Genomic DNA, 17,672 nt, shown 5'->3' on the forward strand with positions numbered 1-17,672 from the left:
TTCGATGACTCAAAGGCGCAATTTGCATATTATTTGCAAAAATTAGATGGATACTTTACACAAAAGTGATGTATTTTGGGAATGAAGAAAAAACATTTTGTTTTATTGTCAAGCAGTGAGTTCTGCACGTAATTCGTCTCAGTTACAATGGCACAAAATTCGCACATCACAGTGTCATAAATTCTTGGGTGAACATTGAGGATGCAGGCTTGGGTGAAACTCACTCAAATTTTGAAGATAGTATAAATCCTATAAAATGGTGAAAAATAATATAAAAATAACGACCCACTGAAGAGTTAAGTTTGCTCTATACGAATGTATCCAGAATCAACCCATATAAATTCATCTGATCAGCTAGTTTAGTGATGTAAGTAAATGAACTCCGGTTATTTTTTGGGCACCGAATATTCCTCTGCCAGACTGTGACATATTTTATTGACTTTTTTGATGAATTTATATGTTGAATTCCACGGAAGAGATATCAGATAGGGTTTCATCAATTACACCTTGAGAGTACTCTCAAATAATCTTGTATATTTTAATCGAAATTCTTCCGGAACGAAGGAAATCATCTTCGGAACGTTCATCTTCGTTTAGAACAGTGCGACTGCGATGAATTTTTCTTGTAGACCTATCAGGGCAATCTAACGTTTTTGCAACTCGTTGTCGTGGAACATTGGACCGAAATTGAAGTTTATTTGGCGTGTGCAACTTTCCTAATCGAACGAGTCCAGTTCATGCTTGTGAGGGATGTCCCCTGAAATAGGATTCTTTCTCAACTTTGCATGGATATGATCAGCGGTGACTGACAACCGAACGCTTTTAGAGTCCTAATGATAAACTTTGCTTCGTAAAATGCTGCGCTGTTCCCAATTAAGAACGCATTTTTTGAGCGTACTGAAATTTTGGCGCAGTCTTTTTCAGTAGTGTACAAGCGTTTTGTCGCCTAGCAATTCGTGCCTTTTACCTACGCGGGATATATTTCCCGTCATGTTTAGAAGTAGTATGACTTGATTTGGTGCGGCGTAGGCGTATTGTATTCCCCGTTAGACGTCCATAATTTTATGGTGAGGATGCAACATCCATAAACTCTCTCTAGAGTTTAAGGTTCCCGATAAGGATAAAACGATTGCTAGGTCCCTGTTTTCTGTATAGACTGAGTTGGTCTTGTTAGTTAAGTCTACAGTATAGGTCTTTTTATTCACATGGCAGGAAAGTTCTTTCGCCACTCTCCCTACAGCAATACAATCTCTCAATACAATATCGAAACTGAGAAGATGAACTTTGTTTAAAAAAAACTAGGCATCCATTGGGATCAAGAAGATCAAACTCATTTTCCACAAAACGGTGACAGGATATTTGATTTTTCATAATTGTGGTCCAAGTCAAAACATGATGAGCAATCGTCAACTCCACCTATCTAGCTGAGCTAAAAGACAGGGAGAGTTTTCCCAAACGAAGCATTGGCAACAATACAGTACGTTGTATTCTGATGCCCCAACTGATGTGACAGTCTGAATTCGGAAACTGAAATACTATCTATGAATTGCCACCGCGGTACTTCCGTGATTAAAAATTCACCTATCGATAATTTCGTTGGGGGATTATTAGAAAAAGCTGCGTTGTATGTTTAGCGTTTAGTTATTTTCATGTTTCATTTGAAAAACCGTTGATGACAATTCTGTTTTTGAGCGAAAAATTTCGCACGATGAGCATAACCAGTGAACTGTAGGGTGTGGCCACACGCACTACAGAATAGATAAGCTACTTTAATTGCGTGTTCGAACATGCACAACCCATATTCAAATATCTCGAGAAAAAAGAGAAGTGGATTGAATTTTTTAACTAAATTTCAGTAAAATGCCTCTGGCAAAAAACAATACCTGAATGGTGAACGAAAAACAGCGGTGAGACCTTCGATTTTCAGCCGTAATAATTTTTTTCATCAATCAAATTGCTTTACTCGGTGAGATCCCTGCTTTTCTTGTCCCGTTATTTTGGAGCTCATCATTCTTTTAGGTAGATCACCAGTTGTACTTGTACTATGTTAGAGACGGTGCAGGATTCATAGTCTTAGGCGGTTTTCAATCGAGGTAGAGTTAGCAGTTTTCCAAACTATTCTAAACACAATCCGATGCAGAAGCAGAAAACGGATGACTGACACACTGCGTTGCGAGAACAACAATGTGAAAGAACAATTTTTCTTTGGATTGCTTGAAAACTTGCATAATCTTTACCAGGATGGTTGAATAAGCACTCCTGCTTTTTGGAGAATGATCATGCAGAGACGCCTCTTCGGTATTGGTTCAAACATCATGGCCAACTGTTCATATTTCAGTTGAGCTGTTTGCCCTCAAAGACCCCTCAATAACCCAACGGGAAAACCGGTGCCGTTTACCTGCCCTATCTAGACTATCGCCAGTTCACAAATTAAAAAGCCACTTTCACTTCGTGTTTCTCAACTATAAACTAGCAATAAGAGACAAACAGCCAGTGAGCTGATTACGTTAGTTTGACGGATTTGGCTTTTGCATCTGGTACGATGTTTCACGTAGTGATCCCTTTTCGGCGAATAGTAATGGATCAGGGTACGGCATTGTAAGTCTTTTACTGAAGTTTTAACAAACGGAGTTTGACACTGCTCAAATGGAGTTCTAGAAATGCGCTCTTGCATATATGTATTCACTTTAGCGATTGATGACTCCGCTCATTCGAGTTGAAAACAATAAATCAGGGAATCGAGGCTTTAAGGTAGGAGTATGAAAGCACCAAATTCGAAAAAATGTCCGACCCCAAATTGACTCATGTTGTACTTGTATCCAAATTGGCTGAGATTTTGCTGGATTGTGTTTTGCTTCACATACAAGCGTGGCATACTGATGTGTCAACATTTGGAATACGACAATAGTCCATTCGTTCTTAATCCCCGTCGTAAATAGCTACTTAGTAGCAATTGAATCGGCGATTCGGCTGATATCCATAACAAGCCACCTACGCTTTGTCCGAAAAAAAAACCCAAGCTGTAGCACTTGACAAAGATAATGGATACTAATGTCGCTAATTGGCAATCAGTGTGTTGATGGCAATAAATGGAAACCCTCGTCAATCCATTCGAAAGCAAATGACGTTGGCCATTCGCTAGCCATATCACAAGACATCTCATGGGTTTTTCGTGAGCAGCTGAATAAAACTACAAAACTTTATTCGCTCCACCGGTTTCAAGTTTTCACAAGCCATCCAACAATGGAATGGATATTTGCACTATCGTCTCACATTTCAGTTATACCTTCAAACTTGTTCACTGCTGAAGTTCATTTGATGTTATAATATTGCATAATGCACCTTTGAATTCTATTTCCATTTCTAATCACCACCTAGTATTTATGGCCCGTAGGTAAGTTACGAGGTGCACGTCCTAGCGCGGCCTTCTAGCAGAATGGCTTCCTTGAATAAGGCCCTGTTTTATAATTAGGTACTTTGTCCCTGTGTACCGGTGAGCGACAAGATTTATTTGACCCCTTCACTGGAAAACTTTTCCCGATAGATGGTGAGTACTGTGAATTTACGGGCCTTGAAGTATATCCCACCATCCTACTTCAATCGACCGTTCACGCCCCATGTACTGCATCCCTTTTTGATTTTCCGACTAAGCGAACCTTTCTGTTGAAGCCAGGTACCAAGTCCATGCGAAGGAAGGTAACATGCATCACCCACTTGAGCAAGCTTGGAAGTCGCCTTTGAACGATGTGCGCAGGTATTCGAACTGTCATGAAATAAACCGGTAGACCAACCGTTTGCGCAAAAGGGCGTCAATAGGCCTGCACTCTTCACCCGGCAGAGTGCTCCAGGAAGACAGTCTGGCAGCGTATGACAGTGAAGAGGCCACGCTCCCGGCGCTTGGATAGGGTGCTAATGCCCTTTTTTAGCCTTACCAGTTGCGGAGCCCGTTAGCTTGTCAAGATTCGCCAACATGGCTTGTGTCACTAATCGAGGGCTGTTTTTTCGGCCTCGGCAACAAGCAGGATGGGTTTCATCTCATACTGCACCAAGTTTGGACCGTGGCTACGATACGACCTCAAACGAAGAGCCTCAGCTAAGTGGGCACGACGCAAGCGCCTGATAGTGGTGTGGTATGAACCGAGTATGTCGGAACACAAGCCTCACAGTTTGAAAGGACATTCTGTTAGACGTGACAACATCGCGAGACGTCTTCATTAAGGCACTGCATTTAATCAAACAGCTAAGTTTATTTACAACCCCTGTGGCAACACACGACCTAGTTCGGCGCTCAGTATTCGCACAATGGAATTGAATTTTCGAAAGTTATGGCGTGTCCCTGATGGACTAAAGCAATCAGGCAATTGAATTGAGAGTACCAATTCAAACTTATAAGCCCCATTCAGGCATCCTGGGATCTCAGCGATGATGGGAAATTATCCCACAAGACTTTTTAACCAGAGGCATGGTTGCTTCAGTGAATAATGAAATGTGGTGAGCTGCAAAAATATGAAGGTAGATTAGGACGGTTTTTGGTTTGAGCACATACGCAACAAAATGTAATATTTCGGCGTAGGATGTTTTACTCCACTCGTGAAAGTTCTGCAGCTAAGAGCATTGTGCGGATAGTGGGCACTCCTAATTCCAGGCTATGGCAACCGCGAGCAGCCCATGTGACCTTTTTTCGCCCACTGGTGTATGTTGACCATGCTCGGCCGCATGCGCAATTAGTGTTTCGAATTCGAAACCCCTATCTCGGGGACCATCAGCCGCACAATGATCTTAGCTGCAGAAGCTTTGCGAATAAAATGAAACATTTTACGCCAAAATATTGCATTTTTCTGTGTATGTGCTCAAACCAAAAGCCATCCTAATCTACATTCATATTTTTGCAACTCACTGAATTTCATTGTCCACTGAAAGTCTAATGGAATACATTCCTAACATCTCTGATGCCCCGGGTGCCCAGATGGGGCTCAAAAAATTGGATTCGTACTCTGAACTCAATTGCCTGTCTCTTTTACTCCAACAGGGACACGTCATAACTTTCGAAAATTCAATTCCATTTTGCGAATACTGAGTGCCTGTCTCGGTCAGTCGTGAATTTAACTTGAGGAGAACGAGGCGGTCAAGTTTGTCCACACATCTGGCATAAATGAACCGTAACTGTACATGTCTCATACTGCAACAGCATGCGCTTGAAAACATACTGTGAATCAAAACATAGGGTAAGACTGGAATGATAGAATCGGGAAAGGTATTGATTGCTTTAACCAAAAAACCTATCAGCCATCGGCAACCGGAATGCAGAGCGGAGACAAGTGCACACTGGCAAATTAAGACAAGTGACTTTCCAGTTTTTAATTTTGTGGTGGTTTTGCGACCAATAGTGCGTTGCTCAGTAGTTCTCACCACTTAAAAGTTGTCATTCCAAACGACCAAGGAGGTCTTTTAATACACTGTTGTCTAGTGACAAGATTCTAGAAAGGGTTTACACGACCGCGGGACCAGACACCGTTGTTCGCAGCCTTTCAGTCAAGAACTCAGCTGAGAAAACAGGTTATCTTATTCTATCCATGAATTACCGCCCCACTTGACTGAATCGGAATGGACATTTCGTGTGACATTTGAGTGTTGGATTGAGTGTGTTCAGCTGTTGTCTCTGAATAGAAGTCCTTTTGTTCCTTACTATGTAACTATCTGATAAGGCCAATAAAGGAACAAGGATCTTTTCCAGTTAAGCCCCGCCACTAAAGCAAAAAGTGCATGTGCGAAAAGCTAAGCCCCGCCAATTCTTGCCAGCTCCAATTTAATGTAAGTACACAACCTTGGCCTATTATTGATGAAAACAATTTCCTTATATGAACTTAGGCTCATTTAGTGCAAAACCTTAAATGAACTTTTTGATGCTTTCAACTCTCGTTCATGACAAGGAGACGGCTGTAAGTTTTTTGCAAAGCCACGGAGTGATCCATCAGCAACGTTTATGCAACAATGGCCACCAAATGACACTTTCAACTGTTTATGACAAGTGGAGGTGTAATGCCCGACAGTATCGGCAAGAAATCGGTCTTGAAAGGGAACTTGGATGGAGCGGTCTAGGATGGATTTAGGACAGTAAGTCTATTCATTTATTGCTGGCCCAAAAATTTGGCAAAATCGAATTCTACTCAGAGAAATAGTCTATTAGCCGCACGACCACCACTAACTGGAAGAACTTCCTTCGTGAAGTTTACGCCTGATGGCTTTTGCAGACTCGAACGTTTAATCATACCGAAAACTTTGTGGATCCAAAGACTGGAGCTCATACACAAACCATCGAATCTCTTCTCTCTACAAGATGCAGAATAAACGCCAATGTGGCCCACACCAATCTTTAGTGGACAGCTATTTGTGTGAGTTCGTTTGGAGGCACAGGTACCGAAAAACGGACCTTTTGAAGCAAATTATTAATGACGTCCCAATTTCACCCTCCAATAAAAACTAAGGTTACAAGTTTTATATTCTCCTTTTTCTAATCTTTTTTGGGTGTGAGGGGTTACTATTTTAATGGGGCTTATCTGGAAAAGATCCACGAATACGATGGCATGGATCAATCGAGTTTCAAAAACAGATGAAAACTTTTATCGGTATCTGATTCGCAGGATTTGAACAAGAGAGACCATATCGGTTGCGATACCTATGCGATGTGTGTCTTGAGGATAGCACGTAGTCCTTTGTGTTATTTGATCTTCGTGAATTGTTAATGCTTCCGACGTGCCATCCATATTGTAGCGGTAAGAATTCCGCAATCAACTTCAATGGATAACGGTTTCCAAAAATCTCGTGTGTTGAAGTTTCAAGTCCATCAGATTACTTACATTAGTCCGGATCGGACAACTGCCACGGGCCGGGCTACTCATGTCAAGTTATCAATTTTTGTTAGCCTTTTCCGATAGCAAGTCGAGCGTTGTCGGTACAACTTCAAAACCACAGCAGCAACTGCAACAAGAAGGTGAATGAGCAAGCTGTTTGTCAACTCGTTCGTGAAACCAGATGGAAAGATAAAACGGTTGAGCTCTGACAGATGCATTCTGTTCGTGAGGATACTTTGTCTCCTGTCGCTTCCACCGCGCGCATTCGCGTGCGCGCGAGCACATACACCCAAGCACGCACACAATAACGTTCGCGATCTTCGTCGACAGTGTTCCTCTGCGTGCATCGACTGCTTTGTCGCGGGACAACCAACAAAAAAACAATCGAAAACATCCCTCTACTTAACCTAACAACGCTGGCCTAAGCCAAAAAAGATAGAGGAGGTATCACCATTCGATTCTGGACCAGATGGGAAGCAAGTTAGTTGAAATGGTAGCAAATGGAAAAATAAACAAAACCCAAATGACCGTGAGAGTTGTGCGAAAGCCTCAGGAATGACAAGCACTTTCCTGACAAGAGATAATTTATGTAACAATTGGCAGCAAAGCCGTTTATGAATTCGAACGCAGTATTCGAAGTGAAGGTCAAAAATTAATCCCTGTTTAGTTCGTGGTGGAAATGTGAAGTTTCGAGAAGTTCAGTGAAGCCCTTAATCTAATCCAGCCACAAAGTGGTTCCTGCACGATTAACCTTTCCACAAACCCCATTGCAACGACATTTTACTTACGCTAAACGAGAACCTACCTGGTGTGAAAAACGGTCTCTTAAACTCTCATAGTGAAGAATAGCGTAGCATGATTTTTAGAAGATTCTTCCAAGCGCCATTTAAATCAGATCAAACCCAATTAATTCTACTGAGATCACGATAATGTTTCCGCCCACTTACAAGTCGTAGAGCTTAAATCAGAAGAATGTTATGGTGCAACAGTAATCGAACCAAGCACAACGGAAAAGGACATTCGAGCTAAATCTAAAACTAAATTCGGATGGGTCCAACGTGCGTTGGTGGAGTAGTGGTTACACGCTCGCCTCGCATGTCAGATGTGGGTGGGGGGTTCAAATCCTGGCACGGCCATTAGATATGCACTGCTAATGAGCTACGATAAGAGCGCAACTCGAGTCCAGTCCTTCCCTTCGGTGTAGACTCACCGGAATAATTACGCCAGAACAGGAACACGGCCGTTCAAACGAGAGTGGTGTGGTTATGGACGTAAATCCTTCTACTCTCCGACTCTTCAAACGATTTGCTGAACGTGATTTCACAAATAAATTCTATAGTTTTCGCTTGAGACCCTAAGAAATCATCCTCCATCTCTGTGGTTCTGCTGCATTCCACTCAGTATTTTCGATTACTAGAACATAACATTGAATACTCCTCTCATTTTTCTGTCCGTTTGTCCTGACGTGATCCCGTGGACTTCATTGTTTTTTCCGCTTGGTTTCGCTGGATGATTGACGCAAGGTGCAAGCTGAACATTTTACAAATGAAATTACCTCAGAACAGGTACCGGGCAGTGTTATCGATCAGGCAAGAATAGTTTTTTATTCCTTCCTATAGGATGGCTAAAGTGAGCACGAAGTTGCTCACAGCTTCGGGAGTTTGCACTGAGTCCAAAAGAAACGTGAACTATTTTTTGAGAGATTGTTACTCTAATTCCTGACTAACAAACTCATCTGCGTTCCAATTTGGTTTAGAAAGTGGTCCCAACTGGAGCTTAACTGAATCTCTTGTTTATGATGCTTTAAGTAACTGAATGTGCTGCACCAGGCAGTCTCCTGTTTCACTCGGTACGGTATTCGAGATGTCGCAATACACTATAATGTCGTAATACGCTACTCATGAGGTTGCTGAGGACTCTATTCTAATTCCTTTTTTTAAATTTATTCTTTTGATGTGCATCGGAACGGTATGACATATGCTTAGCTACCACCATATTAACCAAGCCAAGTTATCTCATAACCAGTGCGGTCGGAGAAAAACTCCCGAACGAAAACCGTCTGTCAAATTTTGACTAATCACTGAGGGCATCGAAAATGAAATCTTTCAGCTACAGGCAAATCGACCACATATATAACCGGTTTACGGAGTGATACAACGGATCAATAAGCTATCGAGCGAAGGAATGTCAGTGGACTTGACGGTCTATCGACTAATTAGGTGGAAACCATTTGCTTACTACTACGACAAAGGCAGTTTTGGTCTCAAATATTAGAGTCTCTCATTGAATCACCCACAGAAGCCTCTTCAGAATCCTGGTCGTACGGCCCATTTTAAAATTTACGACTAAAGTAATCCTTCAAAGCAAGTGTACTCTCCAAGAAAGACTACTTCACTTCGGTCTCGTAAGAATTGGCTTAGAGGACCAGCCCCAACTCCCGATGAAGATCACCCTAGGTGTCGCGGGTGAGCAACCACTCCTTCCATTTCGTTTTTCTCTATATCACAACATCAATTAGGCAGTAGATTACCCGAAGTATGCACGATTTTTGACTACATGAGTCACAGTAGTTCCCAGGACATAGACCCTCTTCAAAGGGAATTTACTGTCCTGAAGTAAGCATTCCCATCACCCACGATAAAGTTAAAAGATTGAATTTGATTTCAGTAACCTGGTAAAATGGTAGATGTGATCATGTAGTTACTACCAAGAGGTCAAACCTAATGCCTAAGAACAAGATGAGCATCCGTTCAGTTCGTAGCGGAACTCTCTGATCCTTGTACAGGCCGATGGTTTTCATACTTTATTTCACCACATTTTCGCGCACAGGGTACGACATTAGCACGCCTCATTTTATGGATCATATGTAAGACAGGCTAGCTGGAAGAAACTTCCTAAAACACGGTGACGCAATGTGGTAAAAACTGACCCTCTATAGGGTCCCATGTATGGAGGCTGCCTTACCCTAGAAGCAAGATTTGATGTGCGATCCCTTTGAGGGGAAACCATCCTCTCGGAGATTTCACTAATTTATCTGACACACGATCCAGCGCACCACATTCATTGCATGAAACTGGTTGCCCAGAAAGAATAAACATTCTTACCTCTCTCTCACACACGCGCACACTACTGGCGAGATATTTCTACTTTGCGGTGATGTTCGTATCCAGTTCACTGATTCCGAAATGAATATTCGGAAAATTGGACATTTTAAAATGTTCAAAACCATCGTTTTTGGAAATCATCAGGCAGACCGGATCATATGGTGTCAATGTACCAGTAAAAGAATAGTATGTAACCATCCCGATCCTACCAGTGTACCAGTGATACTACTGATGGGAGATGCATGCGAGTAGTATGTTTTTCGTAAATGCGCTTTGCATCTCTTGAAAAGTGAGGTCTACAGCGGAATTTACGGAGTCACTTTGCAGCAGTTGCTTGAATTTGAGCAAGAGTCAATGAATATCCTGTAAAGTTTAGGAAGACGCGTTCAAAGAGAAGATGGATATTCCGTTTTTGTAAGCAAGATGCAAGATGTAACTGTTCAGCTGACACCGCTTACAGGATACCGCATAATCCATCCGCTCACTTCAGGGCCTTTCCCGGACAAGGACACCAAATTTAGCCACGGGCGGTTAAGTTGGATACATTAAAACTCTGACAAATAAGTGTGTTTGGATAAGAGCACAAAACTGTGTTAGGAATAAACAGATCAAAACTATCCCCATTGGTTTATACAATCCAGAACCACGATCGATAGATCCATTGCAGTTAACGCGGTTGATGACAATCTCGATGCTACTATCCGGATAATTAATGGCATTAACATGGGTGCATCACATAGATTTGTCCGCTCGAGCAGCTGGTAATCCCCGCGGATGTTTACACTGCCAATAAATCCCGGTGCTAAATTCTGCCAAGCAATGCCGGGTCATAAAGGAAAAATGAAAAAACCGGGCTCACAGTATACAAGAACACATGTTGACGTGCGTGTTTATTCGACTTGGCGAACGAGCTTGATCCATTGGGTTACCCGCTAAAATTTTCCGCTATCTGGTCAACAATTCAAGAGAAAAGCTACTGATCATACGGGGTGTATGAAATGCTTGGTATTAATAGTGAAAGTCCATTCAAATCCCCTAAATGTTAGAATATCGGCTCTCATCTACTAAGTAAGCGTGGTAACAAAGTTTCTGCATTGGCCGTCACTGATTGCGACTCCACCTACCACAACTGGTAGGATCTTACTATTCTCGCAATATATTCATTGCAGATGTTCTACATCGAATTCACGACAAATTGCTTGGCTCCAAAAAGTGATAAGTGCAACCGAGGTGAGTAATTGAAAGAACTCGTCCTCGTATTCCTGAGCTGCATTGTGGCTGATGCAGTCGACGAACAATCGATATTCGGACTACTTGAGTGAAGCCATATGAAACGATTCGCCTCCATCGATCATTGATTATTGCTTGCCAAATCACGCTGTCGTACAGTTAAGTTAAGCATCTTGAAAGTGACGAACAGGGTTACGCAGTTGTGAAACCTGGCAACGGTTAGCCCATGTTGATGGGGCAGTGTAACTGCCCTCAAAAAGTTCCAAGTGCTGATCCTAGCCTCCGCAACCCTTCAGTATCAGTTGCCAGAAGTTCGGAGAGAGAGAGCTATGTTCAACAGAGATTTCGGATTTTTTTAAATTATAATACTGGCTACATAAACTGTACTTTTAATTTATGTCCTGAGGGTTTGATTTCAATATGTATCGGGGAAAGTCTGACCTGGTAACATCACTGTAACACTGTCTGTAGAAGACAGAGGGATCTATTCGGTTAGTTTCAGAAGTCCTGAATGAGAGCTGCAATTTTTGTGCCTCGAGTTCAACGTATAATAGCAGAGGTACATACTTCAGTGCTTTCTTGAATGGTCGATAGAGAGGGCTATTTTGTACAGAGTAAAATGTCGGTAGCTCAGGTAGCGTAGATGGTCGTTGGCTTGTTTGCTGAGCCGGGCAATTGGACTGCAAACGACTCATCACCAATCGAGTTATTGGGGAGCGTAGTGGTGCGTAGCGGTGGGTTAGGCACCACTACGCTCCCCAATAACTCACTGATGATGTCACCTCGATTGGTGATGAGTCGTTTGCAGTCCCAATGGCCCGCCAAGCAAACAAGCCAATGACCAGAGAGGGCTATCCACAAGAGTGACGGACCCCAATTTAAGGACACTTGGTTAGCTCTTCCGCGAGTGGTTTTTGCTCAGATGGACTAGTGCAGTTTACCCATCATATTCGTCTCTGAACTATTGCTTACATATGGAGATCCGTATATCACAATTGAAAGCGCTATTGTGTACTAACCGGCCAGCTCGATTCCAACAATACCCACAAAGCGAACGAACGTTTAGTATTTACAGCGAATGTACCCGCTACCGTAAAGCATCCCATTAAAAACGGCACAGTACACATTATCCGGTAAAATCAAAATCGGACAAGACATGTAAACTGTGCAGTGAATGAAGTTAATGCCCAACATGGTCTGAAAACCATTTCCAACCTTTTCAGTTGTCCTGCATTCTTTCCTTTAACCCTGCAGTTATAGTACAGTGTGTAATCGGGCAATTTTTTTCAAGGGGGGAGGAACAGCTGATTTTGGAAATAATCCGGCGAAATAATATGGAGTGATAAGTGGGAGCAAACTTCACACTGACTTACATGTTCAATATCAATCTTTTCTGGATCCGTATCCGTCAGGTGAACAGGTGCGACAACCAGGAAATAGTGGCGTATCTTTCCGAAGCGTTCACTCACGCGTGATAGCTGTAACAGCACCTGCCGGCGTTCACTGGACGCAGCCACTGCCATTGGTGGGGGCACAATCGGCGGTCCTGGAGATAAGGAGGCAGCACACGAGGTGAGGATTTGGAGTTGTTCCCAGTGGGACTTGAGGTCATATCAACAAGAGGACAGCAAGTATCCTAACCAAGATAGTTAACCCACGCGCAGAAGTTAGACAGTGCAACGAAATTCAGCAAGTTAGATCTGAATGCCTGTGTACTTAGTGACGGATTCATTGAATGGTATGCGTGCGTGTGTAAACTATATGGCCTATCGAGAGGCGGTGAGACGAATTAAACCGACAGAGATGTCCCTTGAAAAAATGATCTCCGGAATTCAACGGCAGCTCGCCTCTGTAAATGAGGGTGGGTTCAACTCAGTTTAAGAAACATACTACCCAGGCCAGCCATTAGATACTTTCATTGATTTCACCCAGATGTCTTACGTTGTCTCACAATTTGTTGAATCATTAACAGGGTAACTAAACGTGAACGTCCTGTATAACCGGAAAACCCCTACAACTTATTGGGGATTAAGGCGTTGGCTGGATTTTCTCCACGTAGTTTCTACTGAGGAAAAGTAAAACCCCTCTTTATTGTTATGTCAAGCGGGAGATTTGAACCGAATTTACAGTATGAGAAAAACACTACCGTGCCAACACACTTTGTTAGCTCCTTCCACTTCGTAACGTTCCCCTAAGCCCTGCTATCATGTACGGGGATTATCATAGCCTGGTACTACTTAACATGTTTGCAAAAATTCCTGGAGACTTTGACCGCAATAAACGGCATAGATTAGAGTCGTTTAATCCCAGTCCGTAGCGCCGTCTGAGAACAGGCAGAGCAAACTGCGTGTACTTCTTGTATTCAAAGTGATTAATCAGGCAATCAGCATCATAAAAATATGGCTAAGGTCTGAAAACTACACACCATTTTCTAAACGATCACAAATGACTAGGTGCATGCCTGGTTGCGTTGTTTCTTCCTTCAGTAGAACATCTTTGTCTCGAACATTATCCACCACAGCTTTAGTTGTATTTTCTTGTAAATATTTTAGCGCAGAGCAATTTTTCCATATGTTCTGATGACACTATACTTGAATAATGTGCATTTATTTGTGGTGCACCGAACGGTTATTATGTGCACTTTTACGCAACAACTATTGCTTCACACAGTCGGAGGACTCTCTCTTAGTGTTAAATGTTCATAAAATCAGTTATTGGGGGAAGCATGGTTAAAACAGTTTTTCGTACAAAGGGTACCATTAGAAAATCTGTCGCTCTTCAGAGCAAACTTACCTTCCTATACAACATAATTCCTAAGTCCCAAATTGAAGAAGACATTGTGTGTTCATCACTACAAGGGAGTATATCACCACCAGTCTAAGGTGGAATCTGAACGAAACCCTCAAAGCCACATCGCCAGTTAACCAGTTAGTTGTGCTACGTAATACCAAAAGTATAAAACTGCTACCTGTATCACAGATGTCTGGGGCTCTAGTGGGTGAAACTCATGAGTTTCCCCATTTCATTTTGAACCGCCTGAAGAATATGCAAAACGGTTTTTCCCATAAGGCTATCCAACACGCAAGTTCAGAGTACACGTTGAACATTTTTGCACACAAATTTGCCTAAAAGTGGCCTTCCCGTCACGTCACGGACCATAACGTAGGAGTCTGTAAATGTTGGGTGAGAGTAATGGAATATAGGTGAATATTTTTGAAACGCTCGAGCCTGCAAAAGGCTCAGTGATTAATGATGTTGTGCCTTTTGTTTTGCTTGTTCACAGTGGTGGCACTTGATTCATCAGATTGAATATTCATCTGGTAATCTTGAAAGGCGAACTAAGACTAGCAAGTTAACATTGCCCAAGTTCTACAAAGATATACATTTAAGACAGAAATATCGGTGCCATCACCAGTTAGACCGAAGCGATTACACGTTTGATCGAATGTTCAGTTCAGCGAACAAATGAAATATCAACCGGAATAAGAGGCTTCCGCGAACGCGGATTTTTCACGTATGTCAAGCAGTATCAAGTAAGCACCTCATATGTGTTCCCTCGATAAATATACTCACTGTGTTTCAGTCTCACATCAATGAATCCCAATCCTCATCGTTACCTAGTGGAACGATGCCACGTAATACAGAGTGAATACATTAGTCATCCGGCTAATCGAGGTCGCCCAACTGGGGGTGAAGTATTTTCCATGTTTGCCCACTTTAATACATGTGTTTATTCTGGGAACAAATATGCATTTGCTCGGTCGTCGATTCATTATGCAGTTACGTTACGAGTACTACTTCTGCTTCCTCTATATTCATCGGCTTTGCTTTCATCATACTTAATTCATCTTTGTTGTGTGCATATTTTCAACCTCAGTTGCCATTTCCTATACTCTAACCTGCAAGGTGAGAAATTCAGTCGAATCTCCCGTGAAAACGGAATTGATATGCAGATGAGTGTACTTGTTCAAATCTCTAGGATATGCTGGTTCTGTTCTGTGACTGGTTTACACCAGCAGTGATAAGGAACAATGTAAAATATAAGGCAGTCGTCGCTAACACTGAGAGTTCCGATAGACTTGATTCTATATTTGGAACCTCGCTCATGCTGAATCAAGGGTCAGAGTCGTCCTTACCGCTGGTTACTTTGTTTAAGGCTGTGACTACATACAATAAGATCATTTAATAAATGTTGTTGAAAATAGCACATTCTCCAAATTTCTGCCACACGGGCTAGCAAACAGATGAGGGCTGAGGATAGTCACGTTCAATCAAGGTCAGTCCTTTTGTCGTGTCAGCTAACGTTGCGTTATTGACAGCCCACAACTTAGTGTAAAGGCAACAGCACGCTACACCATCTGAGTGGAGTGTGTGAGTTCGCACTTCCGAAAGGCTACAAATAAATGGTTTTGCCTGCATTAGCCATTTGGGATTTCAAACAAAGTTTAAGTAAACAGCTCAAACTTTCGCAAAGCCTCCTATCAAAGCTAGTGTCCATGAATAACAAATGTGCTGACACAGCATCTCACAAACAAAAGTGTTTTTAAACTTTGTTTATCTCTTGAGGCAATCTTAAAATTTCATCCTGAGAGAGAAGTTATTTCCTATCGAAAACTCGGGAACCTTTATCGGGTTATGGAATTTATGTTGGAAATCACCAGAAATATGATTTTCCCTCATCGCCTGGACGATTCGAAACGGCGACATTGTGGCAGACGTTAAGTAGAATGGGTGGCCGAATGTGTAATTAACTTAAAGTTGACAAGATGAGGCTAAATGCCCTGTAAAATTGCAGTTTGCAAACGCTGCGAATTTCGTCGCCAATGGCCAAACCGAAGGTTGTTTATTCGAATCAACCTATATTTTTGTGTGTGCGCTTTTTATCACTTCCAACAATAATGAAACAACTTAACACTGCTTTCCAGTTTGATCTTACAATGGGCCGACATAACGTGCAGGACAGGATATCAGTTTATTTCACTGCTGTCAACTGTATTTACCCACCCTGTTATAAATAAGCCCATAATTACATCACTCTGATACTGATAATTTTCCTCCGGTCCTTATGCGCTTATTCCAGTTTGGGGAGCATTGTACCCATCTTTTACACACACTTCACCCTCTCACCTATATTTGAACTCAACAGCAACGCAGGTGTTTGCATAAAACCCATCTAACTGCTAGTTCATCAACACGCGATGCTCATGCCCAAATTAGCGAACATGCTAACGCTCGGGCGGTGCGATGGCTTCGTCCGACGACAAGTTTCATGCGGCCGTGACGCCACCTGACCATGAGGTACCGACTGTTGGGTTAGTCGGCTAACATAAGAACAGCTACTGGGTTGTCCCCCACTGTGCCGATCAAGTCAGTGTCAGAGTGAACAACATCGCCTGTTCAAATGGCGTAAACCGGATGCCTTCAGTGTTTCTCGGCCTGAAGTAAAGTCTCGCCAAGGCACGGCACGGCACTGCTGTACGGGCTTGTAAGGGCTAAACTTGAGGGCGGTACTTCCCACTCTGAAGCAGACCAAGGAGAGCCACGTCGGAACGCAAATGGTTAAACTTTAGAAGGTCTCAAAACTAAGCAAAACGGAAAAGTGCTATTTGGGAGTTCTCGATTCGGAACACACAGAACAGCGAGATGATGGTGGGTTTATTTCGATTCTACGTGCGCTTTTGTTGTGAGCAAAGTGCACCAGATATCAATGTCCTAACTCGCTGAACATTTTTCATGCTACCCATGCTTGTCACTTTTGCTCCCGTGGTAATAAGGTGGCTTGTTCAGGTAAGACACACTCTATTGATCCAATTAGACTCTTAATTTGCAGTAGAGCCACTAGCACACGAGTGTTCCCTGATTGACATGTTTATCTTTGGCCTAAGATTCAGTTTACAGCAAAATGTCATCTAAATATGTCATCGTGTATTTACGTCCACGGAACTCATTCGCTTCTTACTGGGATCGTGCACGGTCTGAGTGCACTTGTTTGGCTTGCATGGCCATGCCAAAATGTCCACATCACCATGACAACCCTTCTGAAGCGGGTCACCGTCAGTGGTTTGTCTTATTTATCCCCACCCCGCACATACCACAACCCGATCAGGCTGGGACTTGCTAAAGAAAAGCGCGTTTGTCTATCTACGCCTGTTTTGTCGCTCGTGTGTCTAACCAACTGAGTTGGTTATCGACGCGAAACAGAAATCGATAGGCGTTTGCCTGCATTTACTCTGAGAACAGAATTTGGTGACCACACGCCCTGTTGACCACCGTCAGTCAAAAACAGTTGATTTCGTCTGAGAAAGGGGCCATTTAAAGTCAGTTGGTCATAAAAAAACGCCCTGGGGGAAGAAAACCGAACACCTATTTGATTTTAAGTAGCCACATTTTGTTTAACGGTTTTAGCTGTACTAATGAAGCAGTCAACACTAACGAGCCTCATTAATGCTGTCAGGCACGTACACACCTAACCAGCTGAGAAGACGGG

General features: G+C 42.6%; 1 protein-coding gene across 1 annotated transcript in view; it reads right to left on the reverse strand.

Annotated features, from left to right (window-relative positions):
- T265_01014 (hypothetical protein) overlaps window positions 1-17,672 on the reverse strand; it is a gene marked incomplete at both ends in the record, with an annotated part of 71,612 nt that overhangs the window by 41,846 nt on the left and 12,094 nt on the right. The window contains one exon of the mRNA XM_009164929.1: window positions 12,559-12,731. Within this exon, the coding sequence (XP_009163193.1) occupies window positions 12,559-12,731 (173 nt within the window). The remainder of the gene's footprint in view (window positions 1-12,558; window positions 12,732-17,672) is intronic.

The sequence above is a fragment of the Opisthorchis viverrini genome, assembly GCF_000715545.1.
Source record: "Opisthorchis viverrini unplaced genomic scaffold opera_v5_10, whole genome shotgun sequence".
Taxonomy (NCBI): Eukaryota; Metazoa; Platyhelminthes; class Trematoda; order Opisthorchiida; family Opisthorchiidae; genus Opisthorchis; species Opisthorchis viverrini.